Source organism: Anguilla rostrata, chromosome 7 (assembly GCF_018555375.3).
Source record: "Anguilla rostrata isolate EN2019 chromosome 7, ASM1855537v3, whole genome shotgun sequence".
Lineage (NCBI taxonomy): Eukaryota > Metazoa > Chordata > Actinopteri > Anguilliformes > Anguillidae > Anguilla > Anguilla rostrata.
Window position 1 is genome coordinate 8,037,216 of NC_057939.1, and position 21,298 is coordinate 8,058,513.

The 21,298-nt window shown below is 46.5% G+C and overlaps 2 protein-coding genes across 5 annotated transcripts in view; both read right to left on the bottom strand.

Moving 5' to 3' along the window:
• Positions 1 to 14,122, bottom strand: part of taf3 (TAF3 RNA polymerase II, TATA box binding protein (TBP)-associated facto) — a 55,715-nt gene extending 41,593 nt beyond the window's left edge. The window contains exons 1-2 of the mRNA XM_064342606.1: positions 13,749 to 14,122; positions 12,317 to 12,559 (exon numbers count right to left, since the gene is read on the bottom strand). Coding sequence (XP_064198676.1) covers positions 12,317 to 12,559; positions 13,749 to 13,914 — 409 coding nt within the window. The 5' untranslated portion in view covers positions 13,915 to 14,122. The remainder of the gene's footprint in view (positions 1 to 12,316; positions 12,560 to 13,748) is intronic.
• A 1,319-nt stretch (positions 14,123 to 15,441) lies between these two features.
• On the bottom strand, positions 15,442 to 21,289 carry atp5f1c (ATP synthase F1 subunit gamma). Of its 4 annotated transcripts, XM_064342612.1 has the most exons (10): positions 21,147 to 21,288; positions 19,485 to 19,519; positions 19,194 to 19,325; positions 18,392 to 18,596; positions 17,932 to 18,075; positions 17,443 to 17,507; positions 16,724 to 16,879; positions 16,152 to 16,248; positions 15,820 to 15,856; positions 15,442 to 15,594 (listed from the first exon to the last, which is right to left on the bottom strand). In XM_064342612.1, the coding sequence occupies exons 1-9, from the start codon at positions 21,224 to 21,226 to the stop codon at positions 15,850 to 15,852; spliced, it is 921 nt and encodes a 306-aa protein (XP_064198682.1). In that variant the 5' UTR covers positions 21,227 to 21,288; the 3' UTR covers positions 15,442 to 15,594; positions 15,820 to 15,849. The 4 variants fall into 4 exon arrangements, with proteins under 4 accessions (XP_064198682.1, XP_064198681.1, XP_064198683.1 ...); XM_064342611.1 differs by lacking the exon at positions 15,820 to 15,856 and having other exon boundaries at positions 15,442 to 15,596; positions 16,156 to 16,248; positions 21,147 to 21,289; XM_064342613.1 differs by lacking the exon at positions 15,820 to 15,856 and having other exon boundaries at positions 21,147 to 21,287.
• Positions 21,290 to 21,298: the final 9 nt, after the last annotated feature.

Here is a 21,298-nt window from a genome sequence, read left to right on the forward strand (position 1 = left end):
GTCGCTCCTCCGGCGGGGACAGGCCGCCGCCGGGCCGCCGGCCGCGTCGTCCTCTCCGCCTCCGCGGGCGACATGTCGCCTGTTGACCGCCGCCGCCGCCGGTTCTGAGCGCGCTCCCTGCTGACACGAGCCCTCGGGCCATCCAGACCCCGGCGGGACGTCGGCCCGCCCGCTCGAGAGCGCCTCCGGGGGGGGGGGGGACACGCCCCTCGCTCCGATCCTTAGAGGGGCCGCCCGTTCGGCGTTTCAGCCGCTACCCACTGCGACGCCGAACACGTGAATGAACAGGTTCGACTGCGTCAGGAGGGCCCGTGCCAAAACGCAGGCCTAGGCCTCAGCCAACGCCTCACTTTCACCCAAGTCACAAAGCCCCTATTTACCAAAAGTACTAGCAGGCCTAACGCAAATTGTCCAGGACAAGGATGTTTTCCGATTAAACACGCAACAATAATGATTTGAATAATACTGTGCACACAACTGTAGCATTACTGTGTACTGCTCTGCTGCTCTATAGCCACACCAGCTTTGCCAGGTACTTCCGACAAGAGCATCTAACAGAAAAAATAAATGTAACCGATGTAAATAATAATAATAATAATAACTGGAGCAGTTTTCAGCAGTCTCATAACCACTGTAATTCACACCGCGGCACGTGCTCTCTGCAGCACAGACTACGGAAGGGAAAATACGGGGAGAGAGTGGAGAGGGGGGAAAAAAAAGAATTGAAAATCCTAATTACACACTTTAAATAATGGACAGTGGAAATGCGTCTCCTGCTCTCAGACTGCGGCTGGGCGGATGGGAATTTCCACGCGGCGCGTTAATAAGGGACTGGGAGCGCGCGGGACCCGGCCGGGGGGGGGCTCATCCGCGTAAATGAGCCGGGATTCCTGGCTCCGCGTGCCGGCGCTCCCTCCGCGGGGAGGAGCGGCGCGGGAAACTGGCAGGAGGAATGACACCATTCCGGCTCCTTCTCCCGTCTCATTCCCGACGACGAGGGGGGGGAAGGGGGGGGCACGTGACCCGATGCTTCGCTCCTTAAAATCCGACGGGAAACGACCGTCCCCAAAAACCGGAGTCAAATTTATTCATCTGTTTATTTATTTTAATTTTTTTTCCCCCAAAAAAATTGCCAGGGTATTTTTTGTTCCCGCTCCGCTCAGAATGACTGTTTTGTTTTGTTTTGGGACATAGCGTGACAGGAATGAAATGCGCAGGCCCGTTGGATTATTTTTATTTTCTGTACGCAGAATATAACGGCGGTATTTTACGTGCCCCCCCATCCCCCCCTCCCGCCCCCTTCCTGACGAGTTTTTCGCCGCACCAAGTCATTTCCTGTGGTGGGCATTAAGGCCTGCACCAGCCTCTTTCCCTCCAAAAACAATAAACACACATTAATACCCGGCCAGAGCATAATGGCTTCCAGGAGGGGGGTGGGGGGGGGGGGGGGTGGGACGTGGCGGAACCCACTCCCAATTACAGGACAAGAACCGGTCCTGAGAACAGGGTTCCATAATTTACAAAAGCATTTCCCCCTCCCCTCACCCCCAAGATTATTCTTGCCTGTAAAGTTCACCTCCAGTACACACATACAACACACATGCAAACACACAAAGCCCTATGATGAGAACGTCGCTGCCATTTGCCTCTTTATCGATTGTTGTGATGTTTTTTTTTTTGTCCACCAGCAGCAGCAGCAGCAACAGCCACTTCAACACCCCCCCACCCAAAAAAAAAAAAAAAAAAAATGCTGCCACTTTCCATGGGAGTCATTAAAGTGAGCAGCACAAACAGAGCTCAGAGCCGAGAGAGGAAATGGGGCTCATTACAAAGGAAGGCCATTAAGGTAAAACAGTCAGCGTTTACCGAGCCCCTTCTGATTAGAAAATTATAAACCAGCAATTCTCAGCTCACAAGCCATTTCCACGCAGTCCATCTGAGGGGGATGGGGGGTTTTCACAAAAAAGGGGAGGGGGGCAGGGGGGTGAAAAAGTTTTGCATCCTCAAGTGCACTCACAGCAATCTCGACCCCCCCTTTGTTCTTTACCTGGATGGCAGAGCGCTGTTCATCTACGATAAAGGGGGGTGGGGAATTGCGCACTACGGTGACACGAAGCAAAGTTCGCCCTTCCACCCCTCCCTCTCTGTCTCTCCCCCCCCAGGGGAACAGAAGTGATTTGTTTAACCCCGGAGCTGAACGCTCTCTGGGGGGAAGCCATTGCGCTGCGCACGCTCGTCAGCGCCTCCTCCTCAGACGGGGATAAACAGGCGGCCCACCGAGCTGCTCCTCATTACGCCCTTGGGCGAAGTTTCCCCCGCGGGGTGCGCACGGCGAATCTCCCAAACCGCAAACGTGAGTCACGTGATCCCGTACGGGCCCGCAGCGCGGGTGCCCATCGAGGTGCGCGTCCGAGGCCCTCCTCAAAATCGAAACCTCAAAACCCGGCATTGCTAGTGCTAGCTCGTAGGCTACACTAACAAAGTGTAGCCATCTGCAAACACTCCTGCATGCCAGTTTCTACAGCGTGAGGTGGACCGGAGCTGCTCAGCACTGATATAAAAGAATAATAATAATAATAATAATAATAATAATAAATGTGCAGCCTCTTTAGTTTCATTCATTTGCAGCAAACTGGGCGTGATCTGTACAGACTTCACCTCAGGTCACGATTTACCGATATCGTCTATGATATACGATATATATACAATATACAAAAACGAAAATGAATTGTAGGACAGAGAAGGGCCGCGACGTGGACACCAAGGCGCGATTTCTTTGTGTGCGACAGGAACCCTGCGTACGAGCAGACGATGTCTTCGGCGCACGGCACGCGAAATTGTAAGGAAAACATTCGGGATTTGAGACGATTACCGTTAAATCTGATTTATTCTTCATTTGGGGGGGGGTGGGGGGGGAGACGCGCCCGGAGGGGCCAGAGCAGAAGGAGGCGGGGCTAAGCCCACCTGTTCGTCTCTGCCGCACGCGCTCAGTGTAATCTGGTGGGCACAAAAAAAAAAAAAAAAAGTGATTTACCGGATTTTACACTACAGTTGTTCGCCGGGGGAAATAAAAAGACCTCCGGTCAGATAAAGGGGGAAAGCGCGGTCTCTTCACCGGGGTTGAGCTGCGGTCCCAGCAGTCCGTTTCATTCCGTCCCCACCGAGCGCAGTCTCGCTACAGAGCACTGCTATCTGTACCGCAACTTTTAAGGTGCTTCACAAAGAAAAACAAATACCTGATGCATGAGAAGTGAATAAAAATTTATGTTAAATCCAGTTCCGCCTTTAGTGATTTCAGACCGTGTTGTAGAGGTAGAGGCGTACGGCTGATACGGCCTCGACTCGGACAGACAGGTGGACGGGTGGAGGGACAGACAGAGAGACAGGTGGTGGGACAGACAGGTGGAGGGGCAGAAAGGCAGATGCTGGGTGATGGAGGTGCTGGGACGAGGGGTCAGAGGTCACCCAACTGGACGCCCCCCTCCCCCCCCCCAAAATCTAACACCAAACAGCACCAAACGAACCAGGACTCAGCCCTGCAACCCCCACGCATCGGGACAAAGCGAGCTCGCACGGGCACGTTCACGCCACCCAGGCCTCCGAGCGGCGGCGCGGTCGCCTACGACACGAGCGCCGAGCCGGCGGAAATCCGCATTTACCGCCATTCCGAGAGGGGCCTCGGGCCCGCCGCGCCGCCAGGCCTCGGAACCGACCGGATTTCCCACGCCGCGCGCGTGCGGCGGACGCCGCCCGAGAGAAAAAGCCGTTTGTGACGCCGGTGTTTCCGCCCATTGTCCAATGACAAAAAAAATGTAGGTTATCAATGGCAAAGCAGGAAGCATTAAACCAGTGTTTTCATTTTCAATATTTCAGGGGGGAAGGATTTCAGAGGGGCCTTTTTCGCGAAGCCGACAGAAGGGAGAAAATTAAATTGGGAGTCGGAACTCGGGCGATGCCACAGCCGAGCCGGTGCACAATGCATAATGCCCGCTTATGATCTGGAAAATATGAAGAAACGGCAGGCCAGCTCGCTGCCCACAGAACTTAAAAGCGAAAGACTGACACCGTGAATTGCCTGGAAAAAGGCCCTTTCGATTACATAAACACTCGTGTGTACGTTCTTCGCCGGGAGTGGGGACTTGTTGAGCCGTACTGGCGTTTGCTGGTGCAACAGCGCCATCTACCTGGTCACCGTATGCATTGCAACTTGCAGCACAATAAAGGGAAATCGCAAAAAAGGAAAATTGCAGTGGACAATTTAAATGTTGGAGAGCCTGAAGATCTATCTTTTCAGACATCATAAAACATAAGTGAAGAAAATATTTTAAAAACTAAGCTAACTTAAATATTTAATTTCAAATTCAGACCATTTACTATCAGTCAGAAAAGCGTTGCTTTGTTCTTTCTTTCCCACCAACCTCCTGTGTACAGACCCATAACATATCCAGACTTAAAAAGCTCATTGTAATACATTCCCGTAAGGGTGAAATATAAAGATTGAATTCCCTTCTGTTTTACAAAAGCCAAAACAAGTGCCCGGTTGGAAGAGGCCATTTTCTCTAAAAAAAACAGTCAAAATTTTAGGCCTACATCATTCTGAAATGGACACACCAGGTCCTGATCTGTATTAAAGATCAATATGAGACAGTGGGATTTTAGTTTCACTGGACCAAGCTTTAGCACTGTGAGGAAAACATGGAAAAGAGAAATGAGAGAGAAAAAGACAAAGGTAAAAGAAAAAAGACAGAGAGAGAGGGGAAGGGAGAGGAGGAGGAGGAGGAGGAGAGGGGGAACGCTCTTGTCAGTCTCACACATTCGGTTCCATTTAACACACCCCAGGTGACTCTGACAGGAAAGCCGGGAGGGGGCTCAATGGATGCAGCAGGGCTGCTCGGGATTCAGTGGGAGGCCTGCCACACACACACACACACACACACACCTCATACACTAACACACACACACACACACCTCACACATACACACACCTCATACACACACACACACCTCACACATACACGCACCTCATACACACACACAACACTCATCCACAACCTCATCACACACACACTTACACTCACACTACATGACCTATACACACAACAAAACAGTAATACCTCCAATACACGCACTCCTACACACACACACACCACCTCACACACCATCATACCATTCACAACACACACACACACCTCATACACCTCATACACACACACACACACCTCATACACCTCATACACACGCACACACCTCACACATACAGACACCTCATACACACACACACACACACCTCACACACCTCATACACTAATACACTAACACACACACACGCACCTCATACACACACACACACACACACACCTCACACACCTCATACATACATACACACACATCTCACACACACAAACACAGACACGCACACACACACCTCACACTCATACAAACATACAGCACACAGGGAGGGGACGTAAAATGAATTTGACACAGTATTCATCCAGACCAGACTGTGGGCTTCAGTATGGGTCAACTAATCCATCACAGGATCGAAAAGAGTAACTTAATCTCCCCGTGAATACACACACACACACACACACAAAATGTTTCACCTCATATGTATTCATTCAACATTTCACTTTCTCCCGATGGCCTGTTTGTGGTGAAGCTTCACTAACATGTTGAACAACCAGAAAAAGTAGTGTTCAGCCAACAACCGGTTTGGGGAAAATTAAGTGAATTGTTTTTTAATCAGCTATTCAGCAAAAGACACAGTTCTCTAAGACCGTACCTCTAGTGTATACTGGTTCTGTGAGGGAGAAACGTTTCACTTATAAACTTCTCCCTGAAAGTTCTTCACCACCACAAATAAGTTCAACAAGCATGTTACCTAAATCAAAAGAAAAACCCTACAGGTAAAGCAGCGATACAATGTAGGCCATCACCAAGTTCCCACAAGACCAGGAATGTTCAGGACTTCAATGGCATAGTGATCAGGAACATCAAAAGTTTTGCTTTATTCAGCCAACAGAACTTGATATCAAAATGGTACAAACAAATTTCTGTTGCCTTACAAATATATGTTACACAGTAAGAGGCTTCGCTGGCTTAGGTCCTTCCAAAGCTGGATAACCCTTTAGGGACTTCACTGACTTCAAAAATCCCTCCCGAAATGGACGTTCCCAGTCATCGGAAACCTCACTGACAAAGTTTGCTGGAACAATCCCAAGACAATCCCATTCATAGAGACTTCACTGGCTAGACTATCCCAGTTGGGAAAGCCTCACTGGCTAAGATCCATCCTAAACCTAAGATCCTAACCCTAACCCCAACCCTAACCCTCACTCACTCACTAAGATGACTATCCCAGGTGTGGAGGCCTCACTGGCTAAGATCCATCCTAAACCTAAGATCCTAACCCTAACCCTAACCCTCACTCACTCATTAAGATGTCTGCTATGATAGACTATCCCAGGTGTGGAGGCCTCACCGGCTAAGATCCATCCTAAACCTAAGAGCCTAACCCCAACCCAAACACTCACTCAATAGGTTGTCAGCTAAAATAGACTATCCCAGGTGTGGAGGCCTCACTGGCTAAGATCCATCCTAAACCTAAGATCCTAGCCCTAACCCAAACACTCACTCAGTAGGTTGTCAGCTAAAATAGACTATCCCAGGTGTGGAGGCCTCACTGGCTAAGATCCATCCTAAACCTAAGATCACCCAACCTCATTCATCCTAGATTCTGAACAGATCCCAGGTGTGGAGGCCTCACTGGCTAAGATCCATCCTAAACCTAAGATCCTAACCCTAACCCTCATTCACTCACTAAGATGTCTGCTGAAACAGACTATCCCAGGTGTGGAGGCCTCACTGGCTAAGATCCATCCTCAGGTGAGCCAGCCTTTTCCCAGAGGCTCCCCTCCCAGACTACCGCAGACCGTGGAGTGTGGAAGAGCAGGGGCTCCAGCCCAGCGGGGACGATCCCTCAGCGGTACAGATCCGCAGTAAAAGCGCCGGGGGGGGCCAGACGGTCCCTCACCCTTCAGCACCCGGAGCGCCATAAAGCCCCAGCGCAAACAGCCCCCCTCTCAGATTTATTTGATGGGCTTTTAATTTGCCGTTTGATTTGATCTGCCGGCGGGCTCGGGAAAAGAGAAAAGTGGCCCGTTTAGGCATTTTAATGGCCCCCCGCGCCGGGCAGGACGGGGGGCTCCGCTTACAAAAAAAAAAAAAAAACGGAAGAGGAAAAAAAAAAAAAAAAAAACAAGATGGATGGGGGAAACTTTGGCGGGTCCGCCGCCGCCGCCGCCGTTAGCATGTATCCCAAACAAAACGCACCCAAACGAGGGCGAATAAATCCGGGAGCCTCGGCATCGATCCCCATCCGCTCCTGTCCTCCTCCCCTTATCTGAGACGGAGATAGAACTTTAAATGATCTTGACCTTGTCCAACATAAATAGTCAGAACTACAAAGTGTAGATAGCTTTTCCTCGGGAGGGAAATGCATTGAGATAAGGGGGGGGGAGGTTGAGTGAGATAATGCTGTATTACTATATCAGCATCAGTGTCACGGGAGAGACGAACATCATCTGTTGTGTGTGTGAGTGTGTGTGCGTGTGCGCGTGTGTGTGAGCGTGTGAGAAACGCAGGGGAAAATGCACACGCACACACACACACACACACACACTCTCCCCTATGGGCGTGTGACAGGTGTGCCTTCAGACAGTGGAGTATTATCAACGTAAAGATGGCTCTTTATCAAAACCTGATTGTCTGTGAGGCTGGCAGAGGCCGTGCACACTGAGGGGAGGGAAGTCAATTGCCTTCGACGAGACTTCCATTGTCCTTTCTAAAGACGAAGAGAATGTCGGCGGGGGGGGGTGGGGTCTTTTTTATATTCATCTTTTAATGTAACGCCGTATCTGACACCCGCTATAACCGGCGAACCCGCAGAAATCTCTTCACGCTTTGTCACCTGTTCCTCTAATCATTTTCCGCCTTGTAGGGCGAAGAGAGAGAGATGATAATGAAAGGAATAGACTTCTCAGTAATGACACGGAGCAGAGGCCGCGCCGGAGCCCGGCGGTCTTTTCTTTCACGCGCGCGCGCTCGCCGCGTTCTCGACTCCGCCCGCTTAAACGGAGGCGGCGGGGCCGATGGCGGGAGAGAGACGGCGGTACGGGCGGCGGGTTTTGAGCTCGACCCCCGCGCGCGCTCGGACCCCGCGGGCGCAGAAACGCCACGGTTGGATTCGCCGGCTTGGCGGTCCGACAATTTCGCCCTGTCGGTTGAAAAAAAAGAGCGGCAAAAGACTGGATCGTTTCTCATTCGACAATGCCTTCCGGCGCCCAATCTGACCCAGCGGAGCACGGGATAAAACACCACGGCAACGTCAAAAATGCGTTCCTGCGAGCTCCCGCCTGAAGACTGACCAAGGCCCCCGAAGCCATTTTTAATAAATCAGGCAGAGAACATTAAGAAACGCTCAGCTCGAGATCCACACTCCTCCCCTAATTTCCCCGTACGCATGAATGAGTTAGGAAGACCGGCGGAACTAATAAAGAAGGAAAATGGAAGCTTGGGGGCCCTCGGGCACTGCGCCGAGATGGATGGATCGCCCCCTGGTGGAGAAAGCCTCCAAGTGCACACACCTCGCTGAGGACTGCCGTACTCTTACTGTACTTGGGGAGAAGAAAAGAAAGCAAGGCACGGCTCGAATCACACACTCCATTCTGGGCTTAATCTCGGCCGCAGATCTGCGGTAATTTCAATGTTCAGATGCAATCGCGCTTCCCGCTCCCCGGGAGTAAACAATAACAAGCAGAAAGACAATAGATAACCGCTGCCTGTGGGCCAGAGAGAAGCGCCTGCTCGCGGTAATGAAACACCGGGCCTCTCTTTAGCAGAGTAAACACACCGACGCCGACGCTCTGCTGGATTCACACAGCCCTGCCTCGGCCTGTTCTGAGGCAGCTTGCTTGTCGCCGCGCGCCGCCGACTGTGCAGACGTGGCGCCATCTGCTGGCCGATGCGATGCATCGCACAAGAGGGCAAACTTTCCGAATAGCACAACCCAAACGCTGGAAAGTTGTGTGAGCTACAACATTCAACACAGGCAGCAAATTTAAAACTGGAGAGATACAGAGGCCATTAAGGGACAGAAGGGTCGCAGGTCCCCAGTGTATGCAGCAGTGGTGCAGTGATGCAGGATATGTCATACTTTCCAAGACTTGTGTACCTTGAAGCCCCACTCACTGTGGTACATGCACATGGCTATACAGTACACAAGCTGTCATGTAATGCGGTATACACACCAAGACACCAAGTTCTCTAAGCATGCCTGCTTATACAGTCGCTCAAATGACAAGCCACAGTTAAGTGCAGAATTACACTAGAAAGTCTGATGAGGAGGACAGATGATCTCATGTAGGCTTGACATTTCCCTACAGTGTAAAGAGCATGTAGCACTGTGCCACGCCTGGTCCTGAAAAAACCCCCAAGGGCCCTGCTTCTACCATCCCGCTAGTCCCGCTAGCTGGCTACTCGATGTGGCTTCCTTTCTGTAACCTTGTAACAAATACAAGCAAACAATACTTTCACTCTCTGGTGAAACTACATTTCCCTATATACACTTTGCATGTTAACATCACCACACAGCCACATAATCTGCCTATCAAACTCCCTGAGGGCAAACAGTACACACACATTCAAACACACACCTGTAGAGGCTGTCGGGAGGCTAGATATATCTCAGCCGGAACTTTAAATTAAATAGTATCACTGTGTGCAAATAATGAGCGGAGGTTCAAAGAGTCTCCCACTTAACATTATAGATGCAAGTTAACACGCACAATGTATTTCATGAGATCTTTAAGGGTGTTTATGAATGCATGTATCAAACATGCTAAGAGGGAGAGCCTGTTTTAACGAATGGTCTGTGTGAGCGTAAACCCCAGATGAAAGCGCTGATGTCAGAGCTGTTTTGAGTGGCGTGTCTGTTGTGCGTGTCTATGTAACAGGATCCGTGACAGCTCCCGATGGTCTCCACGGGTACGCCGAGGAGAGAATGGTCCCTTTCTACAGCCGCGGTGGAGCCCAGCCGAGCCCGGGCCAGACTGGACCTGCCTCCCCGACCCCTGCCGGTCCCACTGAGCCGGCCGGCGGCCCCGCGCCTCCCCTCCCCGGTGCGGGTCGGCCCGCTCGCACGCCGCTGCTCGGCGACCCCCCGGGACGCGCGTGCGCCCCCGCCCCGTCTGGACGGGGTTCTCGTCTGACTCAGGCAGACCCCGCGGGGAGTGGGTCAGGGGGGCCTCAGAACCCCCCCTCTACCCCCCCCCCCCCAGCCCTCCCCCCATCAGATCCCCCCACCTCCCCAGTCAGCCGCCATCCTGCCTGACCCCACAGCGTGCGCCGGACCCCGGGAAATGAAAGAGTGAAAGAGAGAGGGCTCCTCCTGCGGCTCCTGGGCGTGACACAGCCAGCCTCGCTGTCGGCCCACAGTCGGCCCACAGTCGGCACGCTGTAGGGCCTCCGCAGGCGGCCGGGGTTGCGCCATTTCCTCTTTGGCCGTTTCAAACGCGCGGCGGTAACGTGCCGAAAGACCCGAGGGGAACTGTGTGCTTCACACACACACGCTGCGAGCAGTCACGGGTGGGCACGCGGCTGGACTCCATCACATGAAATGAAACTTACCCAAGGCTCCACGCTAAAGCATCCCAATTAGTAGATGTGCTCCTAAATTAGCTCTAGTTAGCGCACGTCAAACTTCAGGAGCAGATTCCCATAGAACTGGAGAACTGTAGAGCTCTTTGATCCTTACCAAACTTTGTTCCAAATAAAGCTGAGTGTTAGGAATTCTGTTAACCTTTTTTCCTTGGATCTTTCTCTCTAGAGGAATCTTTTTATCTATATCCACACATATTTGGACGGATTATGGTCTATTATAAAACTGAGACAACATTAATACGTGACCCTGAAGTAATAATCGCCATTTGAATCTGTAACTAAATGAACGGCAATGAAATGTTTTGTGAATTGTGAATTCTCCAAGTCCAAGTGATACAACAGAGCCGGGTAAATGTGTCTCCTCCTTTAACAGCACAACCGCCAGAATGATCTACCGTTTCAACACCACAAGCGCCTTTCATATCACTGAGAAATCAGCTGATTTCCAGAATCATATATCAACGGAACACAGTTGTAAATTAATGCAGAAATTTAAAAAATAAAATAAAAATAAAAAATAAAAGTAAAAATGAAAAATAAACATTTTAGCCCTGAACAGCATAGTCCAATGTCAGTAAGAGATAGTATGAGAGTTGATTTTCACTTCTGTAATCATGCCAATTGTTTGTCACTGTACCATTTAACCTGAAAATGCTTTGGTCACCACAACTCCAGATGGGTGTGACCTAATCATTTCACAAGGCTACACAAAACAATGTTGACTGATTAAATGATTCACAACTGGTTTATTAGCTACCTGTTCAATGATTTCTGAGCTACCATCAGTGAAGAATGGCTACGTGAATTCCCTTTTTCAGCAATGATGAGTTTAGAAAAGTGCTTTATAAATAAAATGTGACATTATTATTAACCTGACACCCTACCCATCCTTACTATATAGCTGAAGCACAGCGAACAGGGCCATAGTTAATTGGCTTTATTTGAGTAACCAATATTAGGAAACAGGTTTTCATTATAATGTTCCCTGCTGAAAATGTTACATTCACATTTAATTTTACAATCATATCGAATTGACCAATAAGTAATCATCAGGCTTTTAAGAAAAAAAAAAAAAAACTAAAATGGAAGTGACCATGATAAGAATTCAAACCACCCAGCTTTGTATCAGCAGAGTCAATGTTCTGAACGGTCACCTGCCCTACAGGCAGCTTATAAACCAGTTGTGAATCAGTTAATCAGTCAACACTGTTTTGTGTAGCCTTGTGAAATCATTCATTCACTCTGAGACAGAGACGTGTTCCCACCTGGAGTACTGGAGAGCAAAGCATTTTCAGGCTAAATGGTACAGTGACATACAATTGGCATGAATACTGCTGCTCTGTATGTAAGATTTGTTTCACATATTTTACATATGCCACTGAACGCTGTTCATCAGTTAATTTCCTTTCATTCGCTATGTTCGTGACATCATGAACTCCGAGTGCTGCGTGGCAGAGAAACGGGCGCAGAATGGCAACCCATCGACGGTGCTGGAAAACGCCACCACCAACCTGCAGTAATTTAAGCCACTCCCCGTTTTTACTGGAAGCATGTTTTTTGTAGCAAGAGGTGGTGGTGACGCCGAGTCTGGCCTTACCTTCCTGTAAGGACACCAGCGGGGGCATGTGTTCCGGAATGTACTCCTTCCTCTCCTCGGCGTCCCGCCCACCGGGCTGGGGGAACTGCAGCACGTTGTTCTTGCTGACGGGGAAGAGGGGGGTCTGGTGGGCGAACGCCACGGGCTCCAGGTTGTGGATGTAGTCCTCCAGCTCGTTCAGGTTGACCCCCAGCAGCCTGAAGGCCTGGCCCACGTCGTCCAGAATCGGGTCGGTCCGCCCATCTGTGGAGAGAGGGTCAATGACAGGCCTACAACAGAACACCCTCAAAGCAACAATAAAGAAATTGTACGCATATTTTAAATGAATGCTGAATATTACAGTTACATTCTAAAGATTATATGTTAGATAATACACAGATATTAAGCATACTGAACATCACTAAAGCAATAATTTGTGTATAAAATCAAACAAATGCAAGGTGACAGCAAGACAAGACAAGAGGAGGACATGTAGGTATGGTGTTCAGCCTCACAAGGTTTTGTGAGGTAGAATAACAGGGTGCTGTTCAGTGGTAATGAAAAATAACAATACTGCAGTGTTATGTTTTATTTGCGTCATCGATTCCATTGTCCATAGCAATTTACTACAACCGCAATTACAGAAGCAAACCCTGCAATACAATCGGCATCTATACTGTAGTGCGGGGTCAACTTAAGGTTTCCTTACAGACCACTCCTGACTCAAACACTAGAGGGTCTAGAGTCTAGTCAGCTAATGCTGCTCTCCAATCACCGCCTCAAGCAAGCTATATATTTGACACATCATAAACCGAACAGTATAATAGATCAGATAAAGAAACGTCACATACGTGGAACAGATTACATGACCCAGCGTTACAGTAACCAGCCAACTTCTGCGCGCTAGAGTAGCTTGTTAGCAAGCTAGCGGCTAACAAACTGCTAGCTAGACAGCCAACATTGAATGCTATTTCAAAAGCATAGGGTTGTTTTAAATAGCGTTAATGGTAGTTATATAAACTAATGATTATTGTCAATACTAACGCTAGTTAAAAGTTTCCAGAAAAAGCGAGGGAACATACCAGGGAACATCTATACAGCGAGTAACACTCCCACAAACACTCCCCCTTGTTGACATCCGAAACAACTACCCGAGTCACATGTTGTATAAGGTCCAAAAGTTGACGCAAGCACAAAGAGAAGCAACTTGTCAAGAGTGCAATCAAGTTAGGGCAGCGAATTACTGTTAATTACCGAAAGTGAAACGTTATGATCTTGCAAAACGATGCTAGCTAACTATTCGGCTAGCCAACTAGCCGAGGCGTGAGTAAACCATGTATCTTCTGTTCTGTCAATCTGCTAGCTAGCTAGGCCTCAGAACACAGTGTGGAGTGAGAACTACCATACAGTGTGATCAGACCCTACTAGCCCACGAAGAAGGGGGAGAACTCACAGAGCTCCGAGTAGCGATGGCAGCCTCTGGCCAACTGTTGTATGTATCGGTGCAGGACATCTGAGAGCAAGTCGCAAGCTGTGAGCTGAATCGCATCCCAGCCCAGCGCCTGGCAGATCTGCGCCACCGAAATCCGCAGCAGCGAACGGGAATAACTCTCGCACATCTCGCTGGCTCCTGTAATTGTCTTTAGCAAGTCAATTCCCGCTGCAAACGGTGCTCCTGGTCCTCATGATGATTGAAACCCTGCGGAATCGGGGACAGAACAGGCTATTTGATTATAATATAGGCATCTAAAAGAATAAATAAGTTGGCGCTAATGGAAGAGTCGCCATCTTGATTCTCGTGAAAAACCATTGCCGAGCGAGTCGATTAGCCCTGCCCACGAGCGTCGAGCGGAAACTCGATTGTGCATACATCGTATTTCTTGCCTGAAATACAAACGGTACTTCCGCTGTTCTCGGTTGGAAAGGAACAAGCGAAGACCTATGTACGAGCCTCAAAAGCAAAATTTAGGGAACCTGCAGAAACCTACGTTAGAAGATTTGTTCCTCATTTAATTTCCATTACAGCATTTTAACGTTACGAAATCGAGCTATTATCTATTATTGTTTATCGGCATTGGCAGCAGGACCTTTTGAGCAACGAGAGTTTAGATGAACTGTATGTGGAGCAACATAACACGTGAATTATAGGCCATTATACGTTGCTTCCTTTTAAAGATCCACTAAAGATCCTGTCAAATCTATTCGTGGTTTATATGTTTTTTAAAGACTCTCCGACCCACACAATGATTTTGACCAACAAGGTTAACAAATACTGTAGTTATAGTTTCTATAAATTAACCGCAAACGTTAATAACAATTAACTGAAGTGTAGGGAATGCTTAAGTTGGTATGAAGTTGTATGTCAGAAAACAAGAGTTAAATATAGGTGTACATTCGAAGGGTGTTTTATCGATAAAGCTGGATTGGAAGCTGAAGAACAAGCTTTTTGAGGAGTGATTTGTTTTAGTGCGCAGCATTGTAAACACAGTTTCCAAGTTCATATGCATTTAACCTTGCTCAGTTTTCAGAGCACAGGTCGCCTCTGAGGTAGCAAAAAAGATTCATCCAAAAATGTGGACAGGTGCCCTCTGAGTTGTAAGTGTGCATGCTCAACACTTAAAATTAGCATGGCTTTGACAGTTTGGGAAATTAAAAAAATAAAATTATATATATATATAATGTGTGTGTGAGTGTGTAGGACAAAACAGGTTTAGTTCAAAGTCCTAGATACTTATAATGGCTCACTAATTATATGCAACAAGTATTGCATTATATTAATTTACCATACACTGCTTACTTTAAAAATGTATCCTTATATAACAATGTGATTATCTTGTTTGCCTATGACATAGCAGTCCAACTCCAACAGTACACACACAATTTTTTAAAAATGCATTGACTGGTGGACTAATACTTAACTATACAACATTGATACAACACGATGACTATTGCAACTGCAGGTTGTGGAAACCATTAGAATGGGGTTGCATTTTCTTTGCCATAAATAATGACATTTATTCCATATGCACACAGTAAAAATTCCATTGGACAACAAAACACCATTAAAGTTCCCAGAAAATTGAAGATATACAGTAACTTCTACTGTGTGAAAGTTAACTGGAGACTACCCCAAAATCAAGGACGCGTTCTTTCTTTGTAAGGTGTTTATTCCGTGAGGTTTATTTTACAAATAAAAGAACAAATGCACAGGAACTCTTGACGAAAGCAGACAGATGCATTTTCATCATATGCACCAAAATCCAAACTGAAGATGGCAGCAAGCAGGTTTTCACATTTATCTGTAATGAGAAAAACATTCAAAATAAATACATTTAACGAGCAATATCACCTGAATGACAGCAGCATATTTGTAACCACTGTCAATGTAACAGTAAACAACACATGTTAATTAAATCAATCACAATTGAATGAAGTAATTCAGTCTCACAATCAAGTAAGAATTCTAGCACACCTCAAAACCACACACCACTACAGCCTACGGTCTATTCTATAGGGCATGTTACCTGCATTTCAGTACTGATTAAAGCCATGCATCAGTTCCTGATATTATGTTGGGATAAGGATGGGGATGGGATCAATAATCAAAATGTTGTTAGTAGTGTTAGGATGACAAACCACAAGTTTACAGCTCTGTTTCAGTAACAGGATTAAAATGACAATTATAAATAAATGTAAATGAACAAACACTAAATGTTAAAGATTATTAAACTCAGAAGCGGTTATGACCATTTTGAATTCATATAGCACTCAAAGTTAGTGATGTTATGAACATACTGAATGAAATGAATCAATGAACAATGTTGATCGCATGCCATGTAATATACTCCATACTCACAGAGCAGCTGCACCAGAGATGATCTCAATGAGCTCCTTGGTGATGACGGCCTGGCGGGTGCGGTTGAACGTCAGGGTCAGCTTGTCAATCATCTCCGCTGGAAAACGACAAAGGAACCAACGCATGAAATCTGAAAGGTTTCTGCACCGAAGGACTATGGTAAAAGTGCAAAAAAAAAAACACATTCAAAGCAGTACATGTTCAAAGAAATACAATTAGGCTTATATTAGTAATAAGAGGGGGAGGGAAAACAAATTGGCTGGTATTAAACACACTAGAGATGTCCTGTAATCTGAAATGGGAAGCTACAGAGTTCAAAAGGCCAACTCTTTAGATGGTGCGAGAAGCACACCCCATGACAAAGTATAAACACTCCATAAGTAACTAATGGAGCACAGCATAACCACACTGAATAACCTCTCACACTCATAAGATCACTATTCTCATTCAAAGTGGGGGGGAAACTGGAAGCACCTCCACATTTACTGTAATATGGCAAAGCAGTGAAGAGGAAGGGGCGCGGCAGGGAAGAGGAAGGGGTGGAGCAGGGAAGAGGAAGGGGAGAGGCTTACAGGCGTTCTTGCTGGCGCTGTCCATGGCAGTCATCCTGGCGCTCTGCTCGCTGGTAGTGGACTCCTTCAGCCCGAAGTAGATGATGTTAACCAGGGCAAACTCCTGGTAGTTCCTCAGCACATCTGCATCGATGTCATCGTAGATGGCCATGCTCTCTAAAGCGGCAAAGGCAACAAAGTCGCCGGGGATCAGAAATGTACCACGATGGGGGGCTCTCAGTGGTGGCGCATCCTGCTGAAAAACTGGCCGTCCGTGAAGCTACGTGCCATGTTGTCTTGAACTGAATGTTGACCATGCACGTGACGACTATCCCACCGCAGTTATTTCCTGACACTGCGCAGGGATTAAGGGATTTGCACGACAAGGTATTTCCCGTCTCATCTTACAACAGCGACTTCGCAGCAATATCAGGCAGCTGTAGTCTACCTGGGCCAGGTTCACATGGAGCATATTCCTCTGATGCAGCACTATACTTAGCTGGTGCACTGCATGCAGTGAAAAAGCAGCAGCAACAAATCTACACTTTCCATAACTGACAGAGGATGCTGTCGCAGTGTGCGCTGCTCAAATTGGCTGAACACACGTAAAGACGAGAGGGATATTACGGTCAGGTGTTATACATTTACCTTGTGGGACATTTTTTTTTTCTTGATGAGGAAGCAAAAAATGAGTCTATACCAGATACATCAATTGTACTTCATCAATTCATGAACAATACCTGCATTTGCAAGAGTGTCAATGGAAAAGAGGGGCTTCGCATCAGTCTTGTATGAAATAACAGACCTGTTGGAGAACAAAGCAAAATGATAAATTATGAACTATTAGCATACATGTAGATACATCATGACCTCAGAGATACAAACAGACAGGATTTGAAATAAAACAATGAATAGTTAGTTAAAACCATAAATAAAATGCAGACGTTCAGCTTTAATTTGAGGGCATTTATATCAATACTGGGTGATCCATGTAGGAAATACAGCCTTTTTATACATATCCCTGAGCTTCTATGTTTGTATAAAATGGGTTGAATCACAAGCATTAATATTGGATAATCAAAAGTTCCAAACAAATTTTGGCTAATTTACATCTGTAAATGTATCATCACAAAAAAAAAAAAAAACCAGCGCAATGTCTGCACACACTGCACAGTTATATTTTTCCAAGGAGAAAACCGCAGAACACAGCTAGCTTAGTGGGCCGTTACCTGAATCTGTTGTAGAAGATGGAGCCCTGGTCAAACTCATAGCCAGAGTCAAGCAGCTCAGTGGCGATGATGGAAGCATCGGTGAAGGTGGGGGGTCTACGTCCCACTTCCTTACAGTTCATCAGGATGTGCTTCCCGTGAGTCCTGTGAGGAAAAGGTCACTCTGTCATTCCGCAAGTGGTACCGAGAATAAGAGAAGTATTTTTTGAAGTGTGTTAAAAGGAGCTTAACTTCGGTTCGTTAAAATTTGCACATAAACACATTTGAATCTACTGAAACGTGACATTCCTAGCAGCCCTGTCAACTTCTCAAATGCCATATAAACTGATACCGGTAATGGAGCATGATGAATGAAAGCGGTTAATGCAAGTTAAAACGTTAGAGAGAAGTCAGCAAGATGACAGTGCACCTGTACAGCATGTGTTCAACGAGAGGTGTACTTATAACCCATGTAGCGTACCTGTACAGCAGACCTCTAAGCTTGTCCCCTATGTTCACCAGCATGACCTCCTTGCCAGCGCTGGTCAGTTTGCCGATCTCGCTCTTCATGGCCTTGGCCACGTTGGAGTGGATGGCCCCGCACAGGCCACGGTCGGAGGACACGCCGATGATCACGTGCTTGTTCTTGTCCTCGGGAGCTTTGATGTCAGCCTTCTCATACAGAGCTGAAAACGCAGAGACAAACAAGGCAAGCTAAATGCAACAAATATCCTGGAGCGTCAACACACACTCAATATATGACAGCCAGGCATCAGAGCAAGGTGCTCGGTGACTGAACTGAGCAGGGAAAAAAAAAGTTGCAGGAGAGAAAAGCATGAGACCCATCATGAAATACAGTATACAGCAATAACTCAATACATATCGCTCTATGATTCAATCGCTAACAAGCAAAACACACTTCTATTAAAAAGGCAGTACCAAAAACACTTCCTGAATGTTGGTGAAGAGGAAATATGACTTCAGCAAACAATTTCTATATGAAATTATAAGCAGATCAAAGCAGATTTCTTTTGGACCGTTTTTGCCATTCAGTACAAATTCAAGGCACCCAAATGCATGCAGGTTGTACTATATAAGATTAAGCCTCAGAGGAGAGAGTTTCCCGGAAGCAAAAATGAATCATGAGATTGGATGGGATAAAACCCAGCATTCACAGGGCACTCCTCCGAGCACAGAAACTGCTACACTAAGGAAATGTCATGACCAATTCAGTTTGTAACAGACGTCGGCCCAGTAAATTTTCCTCTGTAACAGCACCGTACCTAGAGCACCTGCCCCATAGACGCGGGCTGGCTTCAGGGCCCTGTCAGCCCTGGCGTACTTAGCCGCAGCAACCATCTTCATGGATTTGGTGATCTTCTGGATGTTTTTGATGGACTTCAACCGGATGGTGACTTAAACAAACACATGAAAGTGTCACGGTTTTGTTCACGCAATACAATCTGCATTGGCACAATAGATACAACATACTTTAGACGATACACTGCTTGCATTTACAGTTTACACAGTGATTGATAATTATATTTTTCAAAATAAAGGGAAGGGTGACTCACTGTCCTTCAAGGTAGCCATGTTCCTGACCTGGCCACTGGGGGAAAAGGAAATCAGATTACATTATTTAATATTACATTATCCGATGGATTGCTCTAACATCCAACACCTAGAAATGAACTGAATACAAAGCACATGTTCACATGTAGTTTATGGCATGCTGTTTAGATCTAAACAAAGAAGAAACAGAACATTAATAAAAAATCTATTTTCAAACAGACAGGCTATCCAGAATCTATGCACCTTTAAATGTATACGACTCCCAGAGGACAACCAACACCACAAAGGTGGTCATAAGCAATGTCACAAAAGGGAGTTTGTTCCTAACTCTGTCCAGCTTATTGTTTTAACATTCAGACTGGCAAGCCATGTTAAAATGTTTAACAGACTCAAATTACCAGCAGAAAAATAATATTAGATTTAAGTTTCCTAAAAGAGGCACTCAGTAACTTTTGATATCTGTATTCTCACACTCAAGCTTAATGTCAGTGTCAATCCAGCACATTCAATGTCATTTAGATTGGGTTCGACCTACTTAACTAAATTAGCAATCCCCAATAAGATGTAGCATTCAGTCATATTCTGGAACATGCTTCTGGGGAGCTGATGTTATAACCTCCTAAGACCCAGGAAATTATTTTTGGTCCACTGTACAGGACAGAAGTCACTGGTCTTTCTATCAGGAAACATATTCTACTACGTAGAAGCCTACACTACAAGAGACAGTCAATAAAAACGAAATATAATTTAAACAATTTTCAATGCAATTTTTTTTTGTCATCAAAGATACATACTAATGCATATCCAAGTATTATATAAAGAAATTAAAACTTAGTCAAGCCTTTTGTATGCAGGGTCTCGGGTGGTTATGTAATTTCAAGAATGCTAGCTAGTTTGCTCAGCTTCAAGATTTTTTGGAACTCAAAACAAACTGAACAAAAGTTTGTCAATTAAAATAAAACATTCATTACTGTGCAATGGTATCAGGCAGTCTGTATGGCAATGGTATGCACATTGTTTTTTAATCAAATAAACTTCTTCACGCACTTCATGAGCATGTCAATTATTCGATCATTGCTTTAAAGACAGTTTCCTCTGTTCTTGAAGACCCTTTACCAGCGAGGTAACTCGAGAGTACATTTTTACACCTTGCATTTCGTTAGAAAAAAAGCGCAGCAGCTTTACATTTTCTACTTGTCACAATCAATGGTAGCTAAGGACCAGGTTCTTCATACTGTCAATGCATGACATTGAAACAATCCTTTAGTCTGCGTACGCCTCCTTAGCCAGCAACTTGCTATCAACATTTTAGCTAGCTGGCCAAGTGAACGAATGAAAGTGGCTACCTAGTTGAATTTTATGGATTACCAGTCAAGAATATTGCGCAAAAAGCCAACGCAACCAAAGGCAATTGGCCTTGCTAACAGTTACTTCGATTAACTAAAATGTAGCCAGCAAGCTAGATCCGTTAGCTGGCTAGGATACCTTAGCTAGCAAAATGTCAGGCTGGCTAGCCAGCCAGCAAGCCCGAGCCCGGCCTGAAGACACAGCGCCAACAATCGAATAAAAAAAGAGAAATTTGTCCAAATAAACAACTCTGTACATTTGCATGGATTAAACCTTTGTTTCCTAAATGAACTGCATAGTTTATCATTTAGTTATACCATTGTGGCAGGAACACCGCAACGCTCGCCCGGGTGAACATGATGTCTTCAGTGAAGGTCAGAACCGCCACACTGCGCATGCGTCAGTTATCCACAGTAACGCGTGCAAAAATCGCGTAGCACAAGCGAATCTCGCGTTACTGTAAAAACCT